This window comes from Dysidea avara, chromosome 7 (genome assembly GCF_963678975.1).
Source record: "Dysidea avara chromosome 7, odDysAvar1.4, whole genome shotgun sequence".
NCBI lineage: Eukaryota > Metazoa > Porifera > Demospongiae > Dictyoceratida > Dysideidae > Dysidea > Dysidea avara.
The window spans coordinates 34,912,208-34,936,117 of NC_089278.1; the positions used below are offsets into that span (position 1 = coordinate 34,912,208).

The following is a 23,910-nucleotide window of genomic DNA, read 5'->3' on the forward strand; positions in this document are numbered from 1 at the left end:
GGAGGAAAACTTGAGCTACATTCCTGTCAAAACCATGAACAAACAGCCAAAGCGTTACCGCATAGAACTGTTAACCCAAAGATCTAGGGTTCGATTCCAGCCCATGACAACATTTTTTCCCTTAGTGCCACCTTTTCGTGACACACTTTTTCATATGTCAGCTATTGACGACTATTACTTGGCAATCTGTGCACATATCAAGACAATTCACACGCGAAATGAAACACTCACCATCTGGCTATGTCGCAAAGTTTAGTACAAGCTTCTACGTTCGTTCCTTCGTCCACTACAGCACGTTGAAGGCCATGATGTAGAGAAAGCCTCGGCTGCATTCCATTGCTAACCACACGATAAACAACTCAGTCGGTAAAGCACCTCCCTGAAGTTGTTGCGGTTACTACTGTGTAGGGTGTAGGTTTGAATCCTGCCATTGAAAAACTTTTTTTTTCGTTTTATATATATACCTTTTTGGTACATACTTTTTCTATCTAACTCACTATTTTTCTCTCATATAAATTCATAGCATCCTGGTATTGCTATACTGCATGTGGACTGTTGGAAAAGTATGCAGTAGCACATTTGATAGGCATGAGTAGGCCAATTGGGTGCATGTTCGAGTGCCTTCTCTTTGTAACTCCAATTCTTTGAAGTGTGTACCTGTGTATTAAGTTAATTTTGCTCAAACCTTCAGTTGCTTGCAGTATAGCTACAAATGCTTTAAACACTGTTGACCACAGTGCCTGCATGATAGTATAGCACCACATAATTTGCACATGTCTTGACAATTTTTCGTTTAGCTTACATGCAATTCTGCTGTTTAGTTAACTCCATGTTCACTTTAACTATTAGGCTTGTATGATGGGGAGATATCACCATGCTTGCTACTCAGTTTAGGACATGCTTCATTCCTAAAGCACTGATTCATGTTATTGTGGTTTGTGTGAAATATGCACGTAGGGCAGGTTCCATGAATATACAGGCATGGGCAGGCCAATTGGTTTGTCTGTTTGTTTGTCCCATGCACAGTAAGCGCCTTCTCTTTTAACTCCAATTCTTTGTGATGTTAGTAGGATAGCACCACATAATTTGCACATGTCTTGATAATTATTGGTTTAGCTTACATGCAATTCTGTTGTTTAGTTAACCCCATGTTCACATTATTAGGCTTGCTAATATAAAAATGTGAAATGGTCCTGCACGTAGGGCAGGTACCTATACTAGTTGAAGATAAAAGGAAGTCACGTTGGAACCAGAAAAGGCACATGCCATTTATGAGTTTGTTGTTGTGGTGAGAAGTGGTGGCCATGTGCTGCTTCATTTGTTTTCTGGCATTGAGACTGTGGTCAGACAGGTAAGCTGGCAAACAAAAATGGGTTTAGATGATTTTTTTAAATTCTGTATTCGGATTTTTGTAACTGCTTTCTTGTTTTTAGGATTTGATGCAAAACTATTCCGTATAGCTATGGGTGATTTTCGTCACTCACGATATTTTTATGCTTAACGGCAGCATTTTGGCTGGTACCATGAATTCATTTTAAGGGAGAACCTCTATAAACAGTACTACTGCATTGTTTGATCATTGCAATAAAGAGAAGTGAAACAAGAAATAGTGTGGTATTATAATACAGTTTGTAGGAAAATTCCTACTTTGGCATTGAACAAAATAATTGTGACAACATGCCAACATAGAGATTTCCCTACAGAGCTATGTTGTAACCATCATTCATATCCCTTGTTTCACTACTTTTATCACTTGAATTCCAACTTCATTGATATTTTTTTAACTTATGGCTGACCACACAGTACATAGTTTAGCTGTTTCTCCTAGAAAGCGTAACAGATTAGCATCTATGCTATTTCCTTTTTCCACTGTCTGTTTCCTCCTACCAACTACACACACCATGACTAGACCATGATTAGGATACCATTCCTAGTTGCTGTGTAACGGGGAAATGGGTCAACAGCAGTAAACTACAATAAACTTTGCGCATGCTTGGTCCAGCAGCTCTAATAGTGATGGATATATGCATTGTACTATTGTACTATCTACGTTTAAAGCTAGTGGCAATCCTCATGCTGCACATGTGAAGTACCAACGACCTCAGGTCTCACTGTGTAACTCAGTATGGTTTTGTGCATGCATTCGTGCATGTGTGTGTGTACCCTATGTGGTGTGTTGAATACCTACCTGTTGAACGAAATGTCACACATTACAAACATATCCTCTATACCTTGTAGTGTCCCAAACTAGGAGCTGAAATTCCTGGTCAAAGATGATTGTTTAACCCTTAAGGCATACACCGATAAATCGGTGTTTACGCATGGCTGTAAACAAAGCAGTGTAACTTATGAATCATTCTTCCTATGGCTACATAATCAACACCATTTTATTTGTAATTAAACAAGGATTAAAATGTTACCTAGGGGTTTACCCTAGCACAAAAGCATGGGGCCAAAACTCACCTTGAAACTATCATTACGCAAAATAAGCATGCAAACCCCTTACATACCTTTAATATCTCCTTCCTACTTCATCAGATTTGTGTGAAATAAACACGAGGTGATTCCCCATTCAATAGCAAATCATGCAATATATAGCTCACGTGATTTAATTGATTATTATGGCTGCTGCAAGGCCGGAGGAGACGGTCCGGTTGGTCAGGCCTGAGCCGGACCAATAATCTGGAGTTGAACCAACTAGCTTACCAGCTCGACTGAACTACATTATTCTCATGCAATCTTTGGACGATCACATCTACATGAAGCTACGTATATTTTACAGATGTTATTGAAAATGCACAAGAGTAGTTACCTAGTTTCTCAGCCTAACTAAAGCACAGAACTACACGTATAGCTATTACCTTACAGTACGGCATAGCATTCGTATCATCTCGTACAAAAATGATTGTGGGTTCTACGTACAGTATCACGTGTGCTGACAGTTGGCATTTTTCACGTGTAAGGCAGGTGCCTTCTTTTGATTCTAAACCAGCACACTTATATCACAATTCAATCTTCATAAAATAATCATTAGCATTCCTTGGCTTGTCTCTCTTGGCTTCTTTTACTGGGCGAAGAGCTGGTAGTGACAAAACATATGTGTGACAAACCAGATGACTCATTCCGCGGCAAGAAGCTGTACACCCATACATTACATGGTGGCCATCTGGATGAGATGTTGAGTAGAAATCACTCCTCTTCAACTACCCACTCGTCCTGTCGAGATACTGAGCAAACTCAGTCTCACCCACATCGCGCCATTTTCGAATACTGGTTGGTCTCGTGACTGTCCACCAGTATATTTACGTGATGATCCGTTCACTTCATACAAACCAGTATAGTAGTATACTGTATTTTTGTAGCTGTGTAGCTTTTTGTAGCTGCATGAATTCACTGTATAGTAATTATATCCTAGCTAAAGGGGGTCATGCTGCATGGGTTCCCTGTGAAATTTGGGGGGAAAGTTGCAAGTTGCTAGCTAGTTTTACTTTGAAGTTTAGCATCAATTTTAAATTTTAAGGCATTTTCAAACCTTTAAATTACAAAAATTCTGCAGCTCCTGGGGGTTTTACCCCAGACCCCCCTTGAATTTCTAATTGCTATCTATAACTAAATGAACCATACAGCAAGTTTCCGACATGCTGTGTCCCCTGTATGTCAGGTCTACAATTATACATAGTATAGAAAGTCTGAAGAACAACAGATAGGCTTGAGCATATTTATGTAGCTAACTAGCTAGCAGTGAAATATCACAAAAATTGCATATCCGAGAGTCTAATTTTCAAAAATTTCCTTTGGGGGCATGCCCCCAGACCCCCCTAGAATGCTCATGCTTTGCACTTCGCAGAGTGTGCTTCGCACACTGTACAACAGCTCCTCTCTCATTGTCATGTATATAGTAGCAATTTCAACATTATAGTCAATGGCCTGACCAACTCAATTTTCCCTCCTCCGGCCCTGTGCTGTCACGAGTATTAAGAAATAACAGAAAATTGAGTTGCCGTTTTTCGTCGCTCCATAACAAGTAAGCCTCTACTGTTACAGTGGCTATTTAGACTTTCTCAAGTAGCCCAATGAAATAAACTTTCTGTTGGTATATAGCTTTAGGCTAATAGAATTAGGCTAGTCTAGCTAGACAGGCTATTTAAAATGGTTTTGTGTAATCACGTATTCCTTAAATTATGTGCGGGTTTAAGGGTTAAGATCTGTGTATAAAGTACAAAACTTAGAGAGTAAATACATCATGTACATACTGCTGTATATATTACAACAGTGTAACTGTCTGTATAATCAGTCTGTGTGCATTGTGCTAGATTGTTCTATGTTTTTAGCCACTTCAACTGCCAGCCTTGGTACTGCCAGTGAACTAATACACATGGAAGGGGATATATTTGGTAAGGAAATAAACAGTAATTATTATTATTGTATAATGATGGAAACAAATGGTATACTGTAGGTTGCATATGTAACTCTGGCATGTTAGTGTCTAAATGTGAATGTATAGTCACTTATCTAGTGTTCACCACTTTAACAAGAATCCCAAACATTGCTAAAGTGTAATTCATATATTCACTACCTCATGATAACACCATCATATTTGTTGGTCCCATCAGATTATAACTCCTTTTCATTGAGATTAGAGTCAAAGTTGATCTGAAATTGCATATGTGAATGAAACGTGCATAAGTTGTAGGTTGTCTATGCCAAATCTCTTCTGATGGCATTGGTTTTCACCTTTTGGTTTACCTTTTCAGTGATTACACTATAAAATAGTTGACTGTTCTTTAGTGTTTATCATTTTTATGAAGTGGTTGGCAATTGTTGTAAGTAACCAGGTAAAATGGCCAGTAAATGTTCGATGGCTGATCATTATAGTTCTTATGCATTATGATCCGGTCTTGTACATATATACGTCCTTGGCTTGACCGTCATGTTGCCATGCTTTTTATCTGCCTTAGAAGACAATTTTGATTTAAATATCAAGTATGTGTTCATTGTACTAATCGACTTCATTGTATTACACATCTTATATGATAGTGATGGACAAAATTGATACCACGTATGTAATCCAGTGCAGTGGTTTACACGGTGTTTTGGATTAAGAAATTAACTGATATGTAGTGTGGCCATTTTTATTGCAATGAATAAGTTCTCTACTTTCAGAGATATAGTTGCTAATATACAAAGCCATGCCAGTTGGGGCTAAAGTGCTCATCGGTATACGTATTTCTATTGAGATGGAGAGTACTCTGTACGTAGAGGGTTCATTGTATATGATTTACTAGTTTAATGTTTTTATTTGTAGATCAAAAACCAGGCATGCAGCATATAACAGCAATCAATGACTTCATTGCTGCACACTGGATGGACATTGGCTACAGTCTTAATTTTGATGAGGATGGAAATCAAGTTGATTTGATAGCTGCTCAAGGTCAAAACAATCCTAAGGCATGCTGTAAACTGGTGCTACAGAAATGGTTGAAAGGTGCCGTGGGAGTTCAGCCAGTATCATGGAAAACTTTATTAGAAATAGTCCTTGGCCTTGGCCATAAGTCAGCTCATGATAAAATCAAAGACTATCTTGTACGAGAGCTTCGGAAATCACCGAGAGCAATGCACAAACTAACTGAGCCAGTTTCAGCCACTCCCGATAGTTTCCAGTCAAGTGGGTTATCAAGTATGGTCAGTATTGGTAGTAGCTATGTTGGTGGTAATTCATCAGTTGTCAGTGATGAGGCTGGTGGTCATGGTTGTGTAAATTATGATGATGGTCAAGCTTGACTGGTTTTTATATTTTTAAATTTAGATGTTGTCGTGTAGTACTGTATGTGTATGTATGCTGAAATGGGATTTTTTTTTTGTCATGAGATGAGAATGTTTGCATAAGTATTTACCTTACATTTAATGCACACGTACTGAACTAAGTGTGGGTCAATGCTGTGGATTAATATTTCTAAGGGGAATCGATATCTATGGGGGAATTACCTGCAGCTGGTTGAGCTAACGCATAAATTAAAGTATTTCGTTGGTTTTAGAGGCGCTAATCCCGAAAACATGGATGGTGCTGCTTCACTACTAGGCGAGAAACGCGAGACTTCGCCCGAGTTGGAGGCGTTCGATGCATTCTCAGACACAATGACGTTGTACGTTAACCCCACCGTGGTCCAGGGCAAGTTCATAGCAGCAGGGCTGGTGGACGGAAGTGTCGTAGGAGGTGGATTGTCACTCTTTATGCCCGACCATGCAAAGATGGAGATAATGCTGAAACAAGTCCGGAGCAATATTAAAATAAACGGGGTGAAAAGTTTTGGGCAGTTAGTCAGAGTTTTCAATGGTATACGGACCTACGAGAAGCTGGCCATGCAGTTGAACAGTTAAGTCAGAAGTGTTTGATTCCTTTAGTAGTATTTTCTTGCCTGTTTTGTCTAGACAAATATTTGGAGTTGAAACAGAAGGAATATCATGATAATTCTAAGAATACAAGTAGTGGTATGTGTCTACAGTAGCCGTTGATGGGAAGGGAGTGTCAAATAGCCACTGCATTACAGCCTGCAAATGTGATCAAAAAAGAAATGATTTTCGTCAACTTGATTTTTGACCAGTTTCCATTTATTGTCACTGTATTTTCATACACAAGTTTTCTCTTGTAACTTTGGAATACAGTGATGGCCTAAAACTGGAATTATGGTCATTGACTTTCACTATTTGCAGATCGATTGTAGCAAGAGTGGATAATATTTGTACAAATATTATGAACTCTTGATTGTAGTACAGTGGTTAATGGAGTGACACTCCCTTATTATAATGGTATATTTAGCTTATAGTGTATGTAAATTAGGAAAGAATGACTCTGACTGAAACCAATAATCAGAATCTTAATCAGGGCAGGTTCAGAAGCTGGCAAGGGAAGAGACACATGCAATCAGGCCAAGTTGTAGGTGGGTGGGGCAGAGCAGTTTCTCTGGTATTTTTTAAGCAGCTGCCTCTTAGTACTGTTTTATTGCTTCTTTGTAGTTTTAAAAGCTAGAATGTAAGTACCAGCGAGACGCTTAGTACACATGAAGGTGCTGGGTGACAGTTTGACAGCTAGCTGCTTTGAGTTGAGTTTGCAACAAATGGTAATGTTTATAAATTATATAAATTGATTACGTAAGGTTTAGTATTTCAATCAAAAGAAGTATGGCTCCTCCACAAAGACGAGTGGGATGGGGAGTATTTGCCCCAAATGCTCCATACTGGATCCACTGGTAAATATTTTAGAAGATTGAGTGAGTGGAAACACTTTGAAAAAAGATAACCAGAGTGCTTCCATTTGCATTGGTGTGACACCTGAAATTAGAACTCCTTTCACCTTAATTCCTGATTACTTTACCTGCATAAACTTTCCATTGTTTTTGAATAAAGATGCAAATTTGAGATGTGTTGCCATTTTAATTATACAGGGGTGTACAATCTACCACTCTTAGCCTTGTTTATTATGCCTTTGATTTCTTACATATACAACTCAAAGATACTGTAGAATTTTGGCATTTTCGAAGAGAATGAAAGCCATATCGAAGTAGTTATAATGGATTTCTTCTTACAGATTCTACCAAAGAAATTACCAAGATCACACCAAAGTTATCTCTGACAGATGCTATAAAACCAACAGACTCTAGTAAGTGTCAGTATATTGGTAATATGGTGGTATACCTGTACATTACCTATGTGTTTATGATGTTTAAGAACAGATCAATTATTTTCAAATGTAGAGGTCTCAGATCTCTTGTGGATGAAATCCCCGGACAGCCCTTCCCTCCTTCCCCATCTCAAATACATATATTCACACACACATGGCATAGCTGTAATGCTCTCTGCACACACTGTGGCTGTAGTCTACCATCTGAGTGGCATTCATATGTACATAAAAAGTGACTTTGACAAAATGTGTTGCATAAATACACATCATACAAACCTGTTATTATGATATGAAGTTGCTTGAACTCCTTCCTGGGTACTTGTGTAAATTCAGTCTATTATATGGTAATTGGATATTATGCCTATAGTATGTTCACGTTGAGCTGAATCCTGAAAAACAGCTAAAAATTAAAATCTCAACAAAGTTAACATTTCAGCCAACCAGATGATTATTGGTAACAGCAAAGGCGTCAACAACAGACACGTACGGTTTGGCTCCATTACAAGTTCGGGAAAGGGCTGTAATGGATACTGTATCTATATGGCTTCCCCATAGGAAATGTATTGTGAAAATTTTGATTGGCTGTAAATATTATGTCAAACTTTTGAACAACAAGATTTGGAAATATTTTTAGCAGGTCAAGCAGTACTACAAATGAGCCAAATTTCAAGATCGTGTGTTGTTGCATCCATGAATTATTAAATGTTTTTGAGGATTCAGCTCAACGTGAACATATTCAGCTCAACGTGAGCATACTTCTTTTGAGAAAACCAAGATTGGCCATGTGTCTAGTGTGGTAGGGCGTAAGTAAGCACAAACTATAAACAGTATCTATGCAGCACTATTAGGCTTTCTAGCCTCTTGTGTTACCCTTCTTCAGAAAAACGATAATGATAATAGATAGCTTAAGTGACTAGTATTGTCAAGATTTGTTTTAATAATGTTATTGTTGCCTCAGTTCTTCTACTCACACTAAGCTGTGCCTTCTGTTGGTTGCTAAGTTCCTATCACATGATGCTGTATAGTGACTGCTCTATTAGAGTTTTTGCAAAGTGCCAATTCTGTTCCTTGCATTTTTCCCTGTCCTTGCTTCATTGTGTGAGGGGTATCAAGACCTCCAAGGACCCCTCCCCTACCATCTCAGCAAAAATTAGCATAGTTCACACAAACATTGGTAATCCAAAGGTTGTAGCACAAGTTGCTGTCAGATGCTCAGTGCGGGCCACTGTAAAGTGCTAATATAACACTATTTTATTTGCCTGCTCATTGAGAGTTCAAAAATCTTCTGCATCCCCAACAGTATGTGTGTTTGTTTACAATGCAGTAGACATTAACAAGATTGTCATCATTTCTTCAATGTAACCACCTTCATACGTATATGGGCAAGTGAGTACAGGGCTAAAACTATACCTTGGTTGATTTGCTAATCGATTGTGAAAATCCCAACGTTGTAGACTAATGCAAACGAAGTTATGGCTGCGAATGTAAGCACCTATAGTTTATTTTCAGTATATATAGTCACTGTACTAATAAATTTCTTTGCTATTCCTACTGTCTAATGCTATATATTTCCAGAACTGCTCACCACAATAGGCTGAAACTTTAGTGATCTATTCCTTGAGCACTATAGAGAATTTTTTTTTTTTTGATTCTGAAGTGCGAATTAGGCAGGGTTTTGCTGAGATGGTCACAATTGTTATATGAAGTTAGTTTTCATTGAGCTGCTATATGAAATCTCACCACTTCGTACTAAGAGCACCTTGTGATAGTGGCTATGTCAGCTCAAATACTGTGGGTCTTGAATGATACATGACCACCTCATTATTGAGGCCATATGGCCACTCCATTATGGCAATCCCAAACTCACCCTTATTATTGATATGGAGGTTTCACTATATCATTGTATAAGCCTGTCGGTTGTGATAATATGTCTGTGTGTGTGTGTGTAGGTACTTCAAATCTACCCCCATCTTCCCCACCACCTCAAGCAGCTAATGTTACCACCGGTAGGTGAAGTGTGTCAGTGTATAAGTTCAACATACGCACTGCAAAAATTTTATATAAGTTGTACTGCTGTTACAGTATTAGTTATTTATCCACTATTGCAATGATAAACTAGGTAAAACACTTTTGAAGGAGGAGATCAGAGTTATCTTATGTACTAGCACTACTTATTGCACTTTTAGTCTGCTTTGATCTTTTGACTCAATTCCACATATCAATCTGGAAAAAATACCTTATTGTTTGAGTCTTTCCTTGGCATTGATTGCATGGCATTGCCACACAAGCAGCACTATCTTAAATTGAAGTGTGTCAGCAGTGTTGTGTTTTCTTCGTTTATGTATGACAGGATCATCATCTGCTGCTGCTGCTGCTGGCATCTCTCATTCAGTAGCACCTGCTCCAAATCTTCCTATATTAGGTATGTACTATTTCTGTACAATTGCCGTAATAGAATATTTTGGTAGTCACAGGTAGATTTCAGGTGCTTCAATTCCTTGTCATTTGTGAGTAACATAATTTCATTGTTTAGGACAAAAGCCAACCATGACTCTAATACAAGAAGCTAGTCGCTTCATTGCTGCAGACTGGAGAGATATCGGCTATCGTCTGGACTTTGATGCAGATGGCAATGAGATTGATGTAATTGCAGAAGAATGTCGTGAACATCCTAAGAAGTGTTGTGTGGCAATGCTGAAGAAATGGATACAGGGCAAGGCAGGGGTCAAACCTGTTACATGGCAAACTTTATTGCAAATAATTCTCAGTGAGGACCATCAAGCAGCACATGACAGTATCATGGCAATTTTACAGAAAAAGCAACAACTGCTAGACCAGGAACGGTTAAAAGTAGAACAGCAGCAGCAGCAACAATGGCAACGACAAAATGTGCAGCAACAGCCACAACAAAATGAACAACAGCAACAGAATGACCAACAAGAACCTCAGCTACCTCAACCAATAGAGCAACCACAAGAAGAACAAGAACAGAATATTCAGCAACAAGAACAACCTCCACAACAAGATGCTCGAGTTAATGAGCTGGAGTCTGTACCAGTGGGAGAAGCTGAGGAAGTTACTGGCAACTGAATCACTAATTAGTGTTAACAATGTAAAACTACAATAATTTGTCTTATATTTTTTAAACATGCGACAATTAATTAGAATGGCTGCGGCGTCCAATCCTAAGAAATGGGCGAGGGTTTTCCCTTATTAAGTGCGAAGTTATTAGAAGACTTGAGGACGTGTGAGGAGTCACCTGGGAGTCAACATGGAGCCGTCCGAGACAGCATCTGCAGCCAATCCCGATCCGTATTTCGCTGAGTTAGGGGCTTTTGATTATTTCTACAACAACATGAAGTTGTACGTCAACCCGGCGTCAGTACAGGGCCGGTTTATAAAGGAGGGACTGGTAAACGCGGCAACCACTATGGGAGGAATAGCAGTTTTCTTGCCGGATCACGCTAAGATGGAGACGATGTTGACAGACGTTAGGGGCAACATTGCTCTTAACGGCCCACTGAGTTTTGGCAAGTTACTTCGCGTCTTCAACAGCATTTCAACGTACGAGAAATTGGCTAGTGAGATGAACAGTAAGTGACTGCCAGTTTTGTTGGTCATTTTTGAATTACCTTGGGCCTTGCTGACCAGAAAAGTACATGGAGCTGAAGGAAAAACCGTTTAGTGATAAGAATATAGTATCTGGTAAGTAGCTTAATACGTAGCTTGGCTCATGTTGACTGTACGGCTTGCAATTGTGACTCCAGCACTGACATGTGATCACCAGGCCTTTCTGTATAGTCTTGCATGGCCAGACCGCTGTTTCGCCTCTTATTTTTCTTTGTGACATCATTGGTCGGCGAGATAGGGTCTGGTGAATTAGGTTATGAATTTCCACCAAAATTTGGTTTCATTAGCTAGCTGTATGTTGGCATGGCAGAACATAAATTTTACCACAAGACTTTAAACAGGGCTGATGCTGTTGCTACATATGGCTACATAGCATTTCCCAGCAAGAAAAGGAGAAACTATGGTAACTGTTTGCCCACACTAAATGCAACTTTATCAATGCTAATTCACCAGACCCTATCTTGCTGACCAATGACGTCACACAGAAAAAGAGGAGGCAAGATAACAGTTTAGCCATGTGAGACTGGCCTTTCTCTTGTTAGTTGATGCCAGACAAACTTGATTACTTGTTCTCATCCATGAAGTTTAAGTTTGGGATTTGCATGTGAGCAGGAGGTCATTTTTCATTACTGAAGAAAATGCAAAACTCTACATGTAGGCTGTCTATCTGCAACTATAAATGTTAACAACAGCCTTCTGCTTTCATTTTACTGAGCAATAAGAGGCACTGTGCTGTAAAACAATAGTTGACCTTCTCAGCATCAAAATACAGGTGCATGTGATATATTGACAGCAGCAATGATGAAATTTGAGCCAGTGGGGTGAAAAGCGATGTGCGTAGGGATGAGAAACAATCAAGTTAGCCTGGTCTAATGAATAAGAGCACAATTGCTCACACTAATTCTTAAGATTTGAATGCACAGCAAAAGGTCCCAGTACCGAATACAAACACAAGCTATGACTTTCACCTTAGCCGACCATAGAGGCAGGCATTTTTCTCCATACCTCCACCAGCAACTAAATAGGACCAGGCTTTTACAAGGGACCAGGCATTTATACAGGACCAGGCATTTATACAGGACCAGATGTCTATATGTAACCAGCTGTTTCAAGACAACAATGTGGTGGGTCAAGAGTTCATAATATTTGTATCCATACAAATATTATGAATGCTTGGGTGAATGTATAGACATACTTATAAATTAATTCACTGAAATTTGACTACTACGTGCAATCATGTTGTTGTTTTTTTGTAAAAAAAACTACAAATTAGCATTTTAAATATGACAATACTGCTTCTGGTATTATGTTAGAGATTACATGGGGTTTGTGAATGTACTACGACTGCAAGTGATCACCACATTATTTGAAAGAAATAAATACCCAAGCCATAATGCCATGCAATACAACCTACTCATCTTTTTTGTAATTTTCTGTTGTGTTTTTGATGCACAATTACACATACCAATTTATATAGCAGCATTATAGTATTTGTAACTGCTGTATTGATTAGAGAATAAGTGGTCCCCACCAATATAGAGTAATATCTAGTACGGTCAGTAATATACAGAGGAACCTCTATTCCAAATGAATAACATGATATGAACACGTATATAAGTATCACTCCAATAGCCACTGTATTTGTAGTTAGTGAACCCTGATCATGTGATCATGTGGAATTGGTTGTTAGTAAAGCATTGTAGTGAGAGTTCATAAATATATATGCTAGGGGTTCAGCAGCAAAAGTATGATTATATGGTTGATGTCACATTTCCGATGGATATAGACACATGTAGTTCAATTGGGAATTTAAAATTAGTACCATTGAGACAAGCTTTCATAGTTATCTTGTGGCCTTACTAACCAATTATTTGTGAAAACATCTTTTCTCGAACTCAGCATTGTAACTTTTTTCTCAAACTTGTACACTATCATTACATACATAATTAAATGTGAACAGATTGGCTTTGAAGGATCTTTTTGCATTGTGTGAAATGTGGAGGTTGTCAGCTAAATGATTCACATTAGGATATTAGACACAGGTGTTTTACTAGGCATGTGCTTTAATTCAGAGACCTCTGAATATACCAGGTACACTAACTGCTATTGTTATGACTCATGGTCCATACTTAGCAATGTTGTTTTGATTATGTAGGTGCTGTGAAGCCAACCACCAAGAAATTTCCAACATCTAAGAACACTGGCAACGTTGGTGAGTCTAGACCATGTACAGTACTTCCCAGGGAAAATGTCTTGTAATGTTTCGATTCTTGCAAGAAAAGGGACATCTTCAGTGCAGGATTATTGCTGTTTGCAAGATCCGTGCAGAAATTGTGCAAGTTTTCTTACAAGATTCTTGGATTAGGTCATGTGTTGCAGGCTAATCACACTTCCATGGTAATAGTTGCTTTGGCATTTACCTTAGTGTTACCTAGCATCCTTTGCTAAGCAACCACATTGTTGTCATTTTCTCTGAGGCATCTATCACTATGGTAACACTAGTTGTCAAATCAGAATCAGACCATATACTGTTTTAGCCGATCAAACACGGGGACCTTTGACTAATTCTAGAGTTTAGGAATAACACGTCAGGGTGCTATTGAGAGTATTACATTCACTTGTCAGATTAGTAAGATAATTTCAGTAGTTTACTGTATTGTTGACTAAAAAAGTAAAATTGCGTGTGTATTATTATGTGTATTGAATACACCATTTGATACCCTTGGTCACTATTATATTGTTGTACCTATAAATGACTAATAGTTGTTTTGTGTGGGAAGTATTAATTTTGTCCGCTCTGTTAAATATGACTTTGTGAGGTGTCTATGCACTTCTAACTTGTTTTGGTTGTCATTAGCATGAGCTTACAAGGTTTGAAGTACAGTAGAGAGCTGATTATCTATATGTCAAATAACTGAAACATTGTAACTCAAACACTAAAATGACTGCTCAGTTAGAGTATTTGTCAACACATTTATGTGTTGTAGAGTAACTGAACTGTATTGCTGTGTATACAAGTGAATGGCTGTTTGATAACCTACCTATTTCAGTTACTGTATATAAGGTACCTTCCTCTACGTTGGTTCATATGCACTTAATAAACAAATATCTAACTCTCAAGTTTTCAATGTACACTTCAATGGAATTTAAGCACTTATAACCATGTGTATCGAATAGTAGTCCGCTCCTTTGTAAAAAAATAAGGGTGATGAAATACTCATTTCTACTGCTCAAATTTGGTGGTAGCTAATTAATGCATGCCAGTAACAAAATCACCTTGGCAACACAATGCTTTTGAAGAGCAATCATCTGACATAACCAGCAGCTATGTAAATTGTGGTATCTGTATTTCACCAGACCCTTACTTTTTTTGTGAAAGCGTAGTCGGTCTAAAACAGCTGCAGTATATAATATGTCCCTATGGGCATTATACAGTGAATGTTAAATGGAGAAAAGTTTGTTTCCATTAAATGTTAGTTATCTTTACTACTCCCTTACAGGGGAATTTTATAGCTTAATGGAGATCACTACCAAGTGGTGAGGTTGTTTCTGATCTATACTCCTTATGGAAGAATGCAAATCTATTAATGATTACAACTGACTACTATTGTACCATACATAACTAATGCATTGACTGTCAGTGTGTCATGTTCATGTTTTGTGCATGTATAATTTTGATTGTTATATTCTACACAGTTGGATTTTCCACATCAACTCACACTTCATCCACACCTGCTGCTACTGCTGGAGCATCAGCATCTAATACTTCTCCTGGAATGGCAGATCTTGGTTTGATTGCTATAGCAGGTTAGTATGAACACATTTCATGAGCACATTACTGAGGCTTGGTCCCATTGGTGACCCTGTGGATGACATTTCACTTTACACCTAATTATACGTAATAGTAAAACCACAGCAATAAAAATATATTAATTTAAAAATGAAGTAGGTTCCAGTGATAAAAATAGTGAAACAAGAGATGATGGTAGCTATGAGAGGAAATCCATAGCTACTTGGCATTGTAGCTTTGTTGGAAAATCCCTCCAATTTGTGGGAAATTCCCTACTTGGTAATGCCAAAGTAGGGATTATTCCACATTGCTATAATGCCAAGTAGCTAGGGATTTTCCCTCATAGCTACCATCATCTCTTGTTGTACTACATTTTATCACTGGAACTCTACTTCCTTTTAAATTAATAATTTTAATTGCACAAGTTTGTTAACTTTTGTGTAAGAGCATAGCTATGAAATATACATATGGCTGTGACTGCTGTATTAGAGTATCTCAATTTCGCCACTCAGCTATGCAGTAGATTAAGCAAGTGGGCGTGGCACAATACCTTGTTTTCCTACAGAGCTATATCGTCGTTGTGATCATTTAAGGGGGCATGTTGTTTTAAAAACGCAACTTAGCTGCTACACAATACTACAGTTTGTTAACTGCCTGTAATAGTTTTGTGGCATCTAAATACATTTCTTCAAGGAAAGTGTTGATATGGAAAAGTAATACCTTGGTATGGTTTCCATGAAGAAGAAGACGACCATATAAAAAGAATGGCAAAGCACAGAAAGTATAGACATTTATCAGAACTACAAAAGACACATCCCACCAGTTTGTTGCTGTGGCTAAAAATGGTGGCCATGCACTGCTTTATTTGGCCTCTAGCCTTGTGATTGTTGTCAGATTGGCAGACGAAATTTTGAGTTGTGGCGATCTGTTTTATTCAATATCCAGATTCCTGTAAGTGTTGTGTTGTTTTAATGCTGTAATTGATGCTGAATGGAGTAAGACTCCCGTAAATGTTTAGTAGGGTTCCCCCCTAAAGTGACATGTGCCACTAAAAAGTAATGTCTGAAAACCATCATCGAAATATCATACGTGATGAAAATCACCTGTATTGTTTGATACCCTGATATAATAACTATTTTGCTGTTTGGTTTGCTAAAAGATAATTATGCTAAACACCCCATACATAATAGTACTGAATTTGGGAGATGGTGATGTTTCTATACCTATGAAACTGCTGTACAGAAATTGTTAACTGAGCCTTTGAGTGCTCACTTTCAGTATTCCATACCTACTGTTTTGTGATCAGGTCAGTACAACTTGATGTACATGGCTACAATCTAGACCATCTGGGACAAGTTTTCTTTATGGATACTGTAGGGATGTGCCCACAGTGGTTGCAAGTGGTCGGTATCGACCACCACTCAAATAAAATAGCCACCACTACCACTCACCAACCACTACAAATTCACCTCTGACATACAAAGTCAAGGCCCCACACTACATTTCTGGACCCAACTCTATCTCTTGTAGCCACCACTCTTCTAAACCTGGGCACATCACTGTTACTGATCCCTTACTTGTCTTAGACTAAGTATTTGACTAATGTTTTGTTCCTCTAGTTAGCAGTAGTAGCCACCTCATTGTTGCTTATTTGTTGTATATTTAGTCCTGGGCTGGGAAAACCAGACCTGAGAAAATCAGAGGGCACTCAGCGTTCTATTAGTGTGAGGTCAAATTCCTTATGACTGATAATGCAGCCATGCTCTCATAGGCACAAAAGGCCTGAACAGAGCAGTGAGAAGTAAAGGTGGGGGTGTTACATCACCGTGATTGCTACTGCATATGGAAACAAAAGCAACACTAAGAACTTGGGAGAGTATCTATTGCCACATTGTCCCATAAAATTGATTGCACAAAAGGCTTCATTTTATATGACATGGTTTTATTTACTGCAACTAAAGTTAGCCACATAGACATACAGTTTATGTCCACCTCAACCAGCAAATCAGCTCACCTGATAATGAGGGAGGACATACATGATAATGATGGACAGTAGTACTCCCTTAAAGGTTTTGTTTGTTTCTGATGATATTTTCTTGTATATAATACAATCATGACTACCCTATCCTCAGTCAGTTTTACACAGAGGTGCCATTATCAGCCATCTTGACAACCACCCTCTGCTTGCTGGGTGAATACATGCCCTCATGTCTGGAGTGACATACCATATGTGTGAAAATTTGTGGTCACTTTTACTTTAGAATTTTGTCTATTTTAAAACATACCATCAAATAAGAAGTATACCAAATACATCATTCACAGTTATTTGAGCACCATGCTGAAATAAAAGGCATGGTTTTGAAAACAGTGCTACTAAAAATGCAGCAAAGCATCTCTGCATCATGGAGTGTCAAATTTAATGGACATTTGCAAAGTGGGATATCATGGTTGACACGCCTTCTGTTTCCAACACATGTGTGAGTTGTTGGCATTTCTATCCTCTGTTGTAAACATAGGAATCAACTGTATGCACTCTAATACATGCATATTGCTGGCTTAAAGGATGTGCAATGATGCTAACAAGTGTGTTATTCCAAAACACCAAATTTTTGATTCACCAATACAGTATTTCCACTTAAACTCTATGTGTCTGATGAGAAAATTTTCTATGTTACAGAGATAGGAAATCATTTAAGCTTTATGCAATAACTTTGCCTGGCTATACAGCTTCCCTTTCCCATTATATTAACTCTGGGTATATACCACACGTACATACATATTACTTGTGATATCAAGGTTAATGTGGTAACTTAAGAGCCATGTACATTATATGGTTGTAATCTTTACATACAGATAAAAAGGTCACCATGGATATAGTAGTAAAAGTGGCACCAAAAGTCGCCGTACATTGGAATGACATTGGGTACCGTTTAAGACTGGATGACCATGATATGGAAATCATGGAAGCTGAAGCATCCCGGTCAGGTGATATGAGATCTGCCTGTAAGAAAATGTTGAGGACATGGATTGCTTCTGCAAGTGGAAGAGAACCAAAGACATGGAAAACACTTCTTGCTGTGTTACATGAATTGGATATTAACTTTGAAGGTGTCATTGATGTATTAAAGAAGGAAAGTTTAACTACTTAGCAGTATGCCCTTTATTTTTGTATATTTTACTTTGCTATTCTATGAAACTGTGATAGTAGACCTTATCAAGTACAGTAATTCCAAGTCATGGAACATGACCATTTTATTACATGACCACTTCTTTATACATGACCACTTCAATACTGCAGTTTCAAACATAACCCTATTGAGGTTTCATTATAAGTCTATCAGTTGTGATAACATAATCATTGTGTGTCACGTTAGATTACTTAGATAGTTCAATCTACTGTCATCCTCCTCACCACCTCTAATGTCACCACCAGTAGAACTATAAACAAGGGCAGCCCCAGGAATTTTGGTGACTGGTTTTCAAACTTGTATGTAAATTTAAATCTAGGGGGTATGATGGGGGCAGAAAATTATGTGATCTGAAATTGTAATGTTCACCAAAGAAATTGACAGTCTAAAATATGATTATGTTAGGAAAAATATAATAATAAGATATAGCTATGTAGGCTGCTTAACTGTACTTGCTTCTGTTGGCACAGTATCAGGTGCAGGCTAAAGAGTAAAGGGACAGAGCCATGTGATGTTTGAAGCATACAAGAGACGTGGATGTTATTCTGATATTCGTGGGGGGGCATGCCCTTTCAGATTTTAACACTCATATAGATTTTAGACTATTTTTTACTGAGTTGGCACAGATAAATTAAGTAGCTAACTACTTACAGTTCTCTGAAGTTAAGAGATACAAAATGTGACATCTTTATGGGCGGTTGACTGCTCTATTAGAGTATTTCAATTTGGACTGTTGTACCATTGCAGATCAATGTAAAATGTAATTTTGATTACTTGAATAGACTTGACCTGATTCTGGAAACCTCAGAAACCCCCCTAGATCTGCCCCTGAATAATGATGTTACATTATTAGTCATTTTGTTCATTATTGCAATGGTAATAGTTCTTTATCTCATAGGAAGCTAAAACACTTTTTTTGAAAGGGACTACATACATACATACGTACTTACATACATACATAGATACGTACATACAGTTACGCCTATCACACTTTAATGTGCTCTACTTAGGTGTGTGACACAATTCCTTATATCAGTTGACTTAGTATTTGATTGTATGGCATTGCCACACGACCAGTTCACCTGAATAAATGTCTTAATTGAACAATACTCAGTGTTTGTATCGTCTGCATTGATGTAGCTAATCACAGAAGAATGTTGTGAACATCCTAAGAAGTGTTGTGTGGTAATGCTGAAGAAATGAATACAGAGAAAGGCAGGGGTCAAGCCTGTGACATGGAAAACATTTAATTGTAAATAATCTCAGTGAAGACCATCAAGCAGCACATACACATCAGTATCATGGAAATTTTACAGAATTGTAGTAAACAACAACAGCTGGACCAGAAACAATTAATAAAGAAATAGCAAGAAAATGACAACGACAGTGCACCACAGTGACAGCAGCCACATCAATAACAGCATCAATCACACAGCAGCAACATGCAACAAAATGACCAACAAGTACCCTAACTAACATGTAGCCATAATTAGCAGAACAACCACTCGAGCAAGAACAAATCTGCAGCACTGAACATAATTATGATGCAAGAACAACAACCACCTGGCAGGTCAAGTGAATTAGCCAGATTTGGCTGTACCAGTGAGAGAAGCACTGATAACTAGACTATGATCAGCGCATAAGTCCACATAATATTGATTTGAGAGCTGGCTGTATTAAAGTAAGGCTGTTGATATTTAGCCAGTAATTGTTTTTTGTTTTCTTAACTTAGAAAAATCGTGACACAAAAAGGACCTCAAGATTGACGCAACCGAAGTTCGAAGTCCAGGTTTGGAATACCCATGCCCTACCACTGTACTGCTAGTGCTTGATGGCTACTCTTGTTTGTTTTTACATTGGTGTATACGTATATATATATATATATATATATATGTACCACTTTCACACCTCAGATCAAAGGAAAGCCAGTGCATATATATCACATATTGCACTGACTCAAAATGTTAACGAGATATATGCATTGCATATCTCGTTACACACTGCCTTAACGAGATATACGTCTCATTAACTTGACATTGCATACCTAATAGGTGTGCACACTGTAATCATCAGATTTCTTTGATGCTTTACTGTTATCCTCTTCTCTTATATAGGGAATCAAGCAAGCTGCAATTGTGGGATTGAATTCTGCCAAACAACCTGTGATTGTGGGATTCAATTTTAATACATTAGCAGTAGTTTGTTTTTTACTTTTGTAAATGTAGCAATTAAAGTAACATAATTAACACTAGTCTCTTAAAATTGCTATATTAGCAATAATAAAATCAAACTACTGTTTGATGTATTAAAATTGAATCCCACAATCACAGTTTATTTGGCAAAGTTTAATCCCACAATTACAGCTTACTTGGTTCCCTATATAAGAGAAGGGTATAGTAACTAATGATTTTGCCAATTAGGTGAGTCTACATGCTAAAGTAGTTATACCATGGGCACTCGTGCTTTGCCTGTATATACGCACTCGCACTCGGGCCTGTGGCCCTCGGGCTTGTGCGTATATATCTGGCAAAGCACTTAAATGTTGCAAATATAAAATACTATATAGTCTAACTCATACCCAATGATGATGACAAACATCTTCAGACCTAGACTCAGGGTTACCACACACTGATAGCCAAAGAGTGATCAGTGCAGGAGCCCTACAGTACAAAATTAACTAGCTACACATACTTGGCTACACAGTAACAAAGTTCAGGTCAAGAAGTCCAATAGATCCCACTCCGGGAAAGCTCTAGAATTGTCCTAATATATTATTGCTTTACAACACCATATGCAAGATTACACATTAAGATGATTGTACAAAAATAGCGTGTGGGTCAGATGGTAATCTTGCATCTGATGTGTAGTCTGCTAGAATTAACTCATTCTTTTCTCCCACATTCAGTTTGACTTTGGAACTCACTACCTATTAGCTTAACTAATGCACCTGACTTAAACACATTTTGTCATGCAATTCAGCTTTATAGACAACAGTGGTTACCCCTAGTGAAGAGAACGAAGCAACAGAGGTTTAATTTGTTCTATCAAATCATGCATAGAGAAATTGGCTCAGTTATCTTTACCAGAATACATTCATTTCACCACCAGACACACTAGACATCATCATCCGTTTCACTTGATTTTACCACCAACAAACACCACCACCTACATGACAAGCTACTTTCCAAGAACCATCCAGGAATGGAATTCACTGCCACCGCATCTAATTGAACTGAACACTCTAGCTACATTTTCAAACTTGATTGAACAGCACTTATAATTTGTAATTGTTTGGGCTTAATCAGCTTTGCTGAATTATACAACCAAGTACTAAGAATAATACGAAATGCGGTTAAAATTACGTCATTAATAATGAATAAATAAATAATGTTTGAGAAAACTACGAGGCCTAGAGACATGAACTAAGTGGGGATAGATTCACCTGTGAATGAAGGCACAACCGTATAATAAGTACGCCTGTTCGTGCTGATAACTTTATCGTACGTGTAATTCTATATAACGCCCGGCACCACACCCTTGTTTAATTGCTCGAAGGAGAAGATTAGTAAACGTCCGCGGAGAGGCCAGGCGCCACTTTACTGGTAAACAACAACATTACCACTATGTTTAAATATTTGTAACTGTGTATTTTGTGTGTAGGATATGCGCTCCAGGCGTCATGCAGTAAGGTAAATGCGGGCATTTCCGGACAGCGCACAATTCCGGACACTTCGTGTATAGCACCCAAGAATGAATCAACTAGAACACACTTTTCGATTTTTATAATCCCTATAAGAATAGCTATTCACAGCAGAAATTTCAAGGCAATCCGTTGTTTCGTTCCTCGGCTAGCTTGATAAAGGTACCAAAGTGTCCGGAATTGTACGCTGTCCGGAAATACCCGCATTTACCTTACCGGGGAACGACCAGCTGATGACCAGTTGGGATACCAGCTGATGCAGAGACCTCAACCTAGAAAGTGCACTTAGAGTGAGACCTGAGGTTAAAATGAGTGAGATTTGCTTACTTGTGCGTGAGGTCTCATAAACAACCAGCTGGAACAGCAAGGTAATGAGTACATATCAAAACATATGTATGGGATTTGTCAAATCAAGCATTTTCAGGTGGTCAACATTAAAAGTTTTCAAAACACTGGGTTAAACCCTTAAAAATTAAGAATTATGCATTATGCATTAACTAAATTTAATATCAGTTTAATATCTTTTTTGAAACCTCAACTTGGTAAAACAGGCTGATTATAAAATCTCATCATTCCCTGTCATTCGTTGTCCATATGTAAAATACATGTATTTTACACTACATACAAAAACACTAATTTACAACCTTTAACTCACAAAATCTTTACAGCACACCATACAATAAAAGAAAGCCCTTGAATTTCTCTATCCAATTCCGACCGTACAAATGGGAAAATGTCACCATAGCGACAGTTATTTACTGTTGATGATGACATAATTCGCGCTCCATACGTTAACCCATTGGAAAATTTAATTATCTCGGAGGGAAAATCCCAATTTACAAGTTGTTATCCTCAACCAAATTCGCTAAATTTGGTATCATACTACGCAGCGAAGGATGCTTAATAAGACTCCGACCGTACAAATTGTTAAACAGGTTAGTTTACAAAGATATGCTTAAAACACGTGTTTTTAAGGGCATTATGAACACGTAAATTTCGCGGTACAAGGCTCCTTTTTACCTTCCCCTTCGTTACTACATACAAAATTTACGTGTGAATCGAATCGCCTTTCATCAAGGAGTCCGATAAACCAAACCTCTTGTCTGTCAACCAGAGTACGTGGAAGTTATGGCACTTTGTTTAAAAGATGGTGTTATTTTATATGAAACAGGTGTAACCCATTCGGAAATCCGGAATATCTTACGCAAGTTTTGATATGAATGTAATACTTGTACCAGTAGTTGTATTATACATCTTCATCCTTCATCTGGCTTGCTAGCGGCTGGAATTATTTTCCACTCGGCTTAACTACTAGTCTACTGTGAGTCTGTAATAGCTAAACAAGAAGCCGATGCAGTGCTGCATATACAACATTGTGTAACTATCTCCCGTATGTTGTACATGGCTGTATGCATAATATTATGGACTGTGATCACTGTGCCAATGCCACACCGCTGATATACTGGTACATCACCAGTGACCTCTAGTTACAACAGAGTCTGTTGTGCCATATTAGCTTGATTGGGATCAATTGCTAATTGTGCCTTCACCATATCCCTTATTCTGCATAGCCGGCCTCACTTCACTGCTGAGTCATCTTCAGAGACACGTCACACCTACAATATATAGTTACTTTCAATATAGCTAACTTAACTTGGTTTTTGTGTAGGTTGTGTTTTAGTATTGTGGTTTTCTGAAGCCAGTTAAACTCCCTTGCCTGTGTACGTATGCATATGTATCATTTCCACAGGTACACACACACTACTCTGAGTGTTGTCTATGGCACTGTTTATACTTGCCCAATGGGTAGGTTGCAAAGTTGGTGTATGTACTTGGTTGAATGTGACGCGGTCCTAGTAATTATACAACCAAGTACTAAGAATAATACGAAATGCGGTTAAAATTACGTCATTAATAATGAATG

General features: G+C 38.1%; 3 protein-coding genes across 5 annotated transcripts in view; all 3 read left to right on the forward strand.

The window, feature by feature from the left end:
• LOC136259534 (uncharacterized) overlaps window positions 1-5,886 on the forward strand; it is a 17,795-nt gene extending 11,909 nt beyond the window's left edge. Inside the window, exons 2-3 of one of the 2 annotated variants that reach the window (XM_066052998.1) lie at window positions 4,314-4,394; window positions 5,306-5,886. In XM_066052998.1, the coding sequence (XP_065909070.1) occupies window positions 4,314-4,394; window positions 5,306-5,781 (557 nt within the window). In that variant the 3' untranslated portion in view covers window positions 5,782-5,886. The remainder of the gene's footprint in view (window positions 1-4,313; window positions 4,395-5,305) is intronic. The other variant, XM_066052999.1, reaches the window with a different exon arrangement.
• A 116-nt stretch (window positions 5,887-6,002) lies between these two features.
• On the forward strand, window positions 6,003-10,861 carry LOC136259533 (probable serine/threonine-protein kinase irlA). The gene is made up of 6 exons (XM_066052997.1): window positions 6,003-6,373; window positions 6,430-6,489; window positions 7,586-7,657; window positions 9,628-9,684; window positions 10,029-10,100; window positions 10,212-10,861. The coding sequence occupies exons 1-6, from the start codon at window positions 6,055-6,057 to the stop codon at window positions 10,766-10,768; spliced, it is 1,137 nt and encodes a 378-aa protein (XP_065909069.1). The 5' UTR covers window positions 6,003-6,054; the 3' UTR covers window positions 10,769-10,861.
• A 1-nt stretch (window position 10,862) lies between these two features.
• Window positions 10,863-19,967, forward strand: LOC136259537 (uncharacterized). 2 transcript variants are annotated; one of them, XM_066053000.1, is made up of 5 exons: window positions 10,864-11,271; window positions 11,330-11,383; window positions 13,464-13,520; window positions 15,005-15,115; window positions 17,952-19,967. In XM_066053000.1, exons 1-5 carry the CDS (start codon window positions 10,950-10,952, stop codon window positions 18,245-18,247), a joined length of 840 nt encoding a protein of 279 aa, XP_065909072.1. In that variant the 5' UTR covers window positions 10,864-10,949; the 3' UTR covers window positions 18,248-19,967. The 2 variants fall into 2 exon arrangements, with proteins under 2 accessions (XP_065909073.1, XP_065909072.1); XM_066053001.1 differs by lacking the exon at window positions 11,330-11,383 and having other exon boundaries at window positions 10,863-11,271.
• Window positions 19,968-23,910: the final 3,943 nt, after the last annotated feature.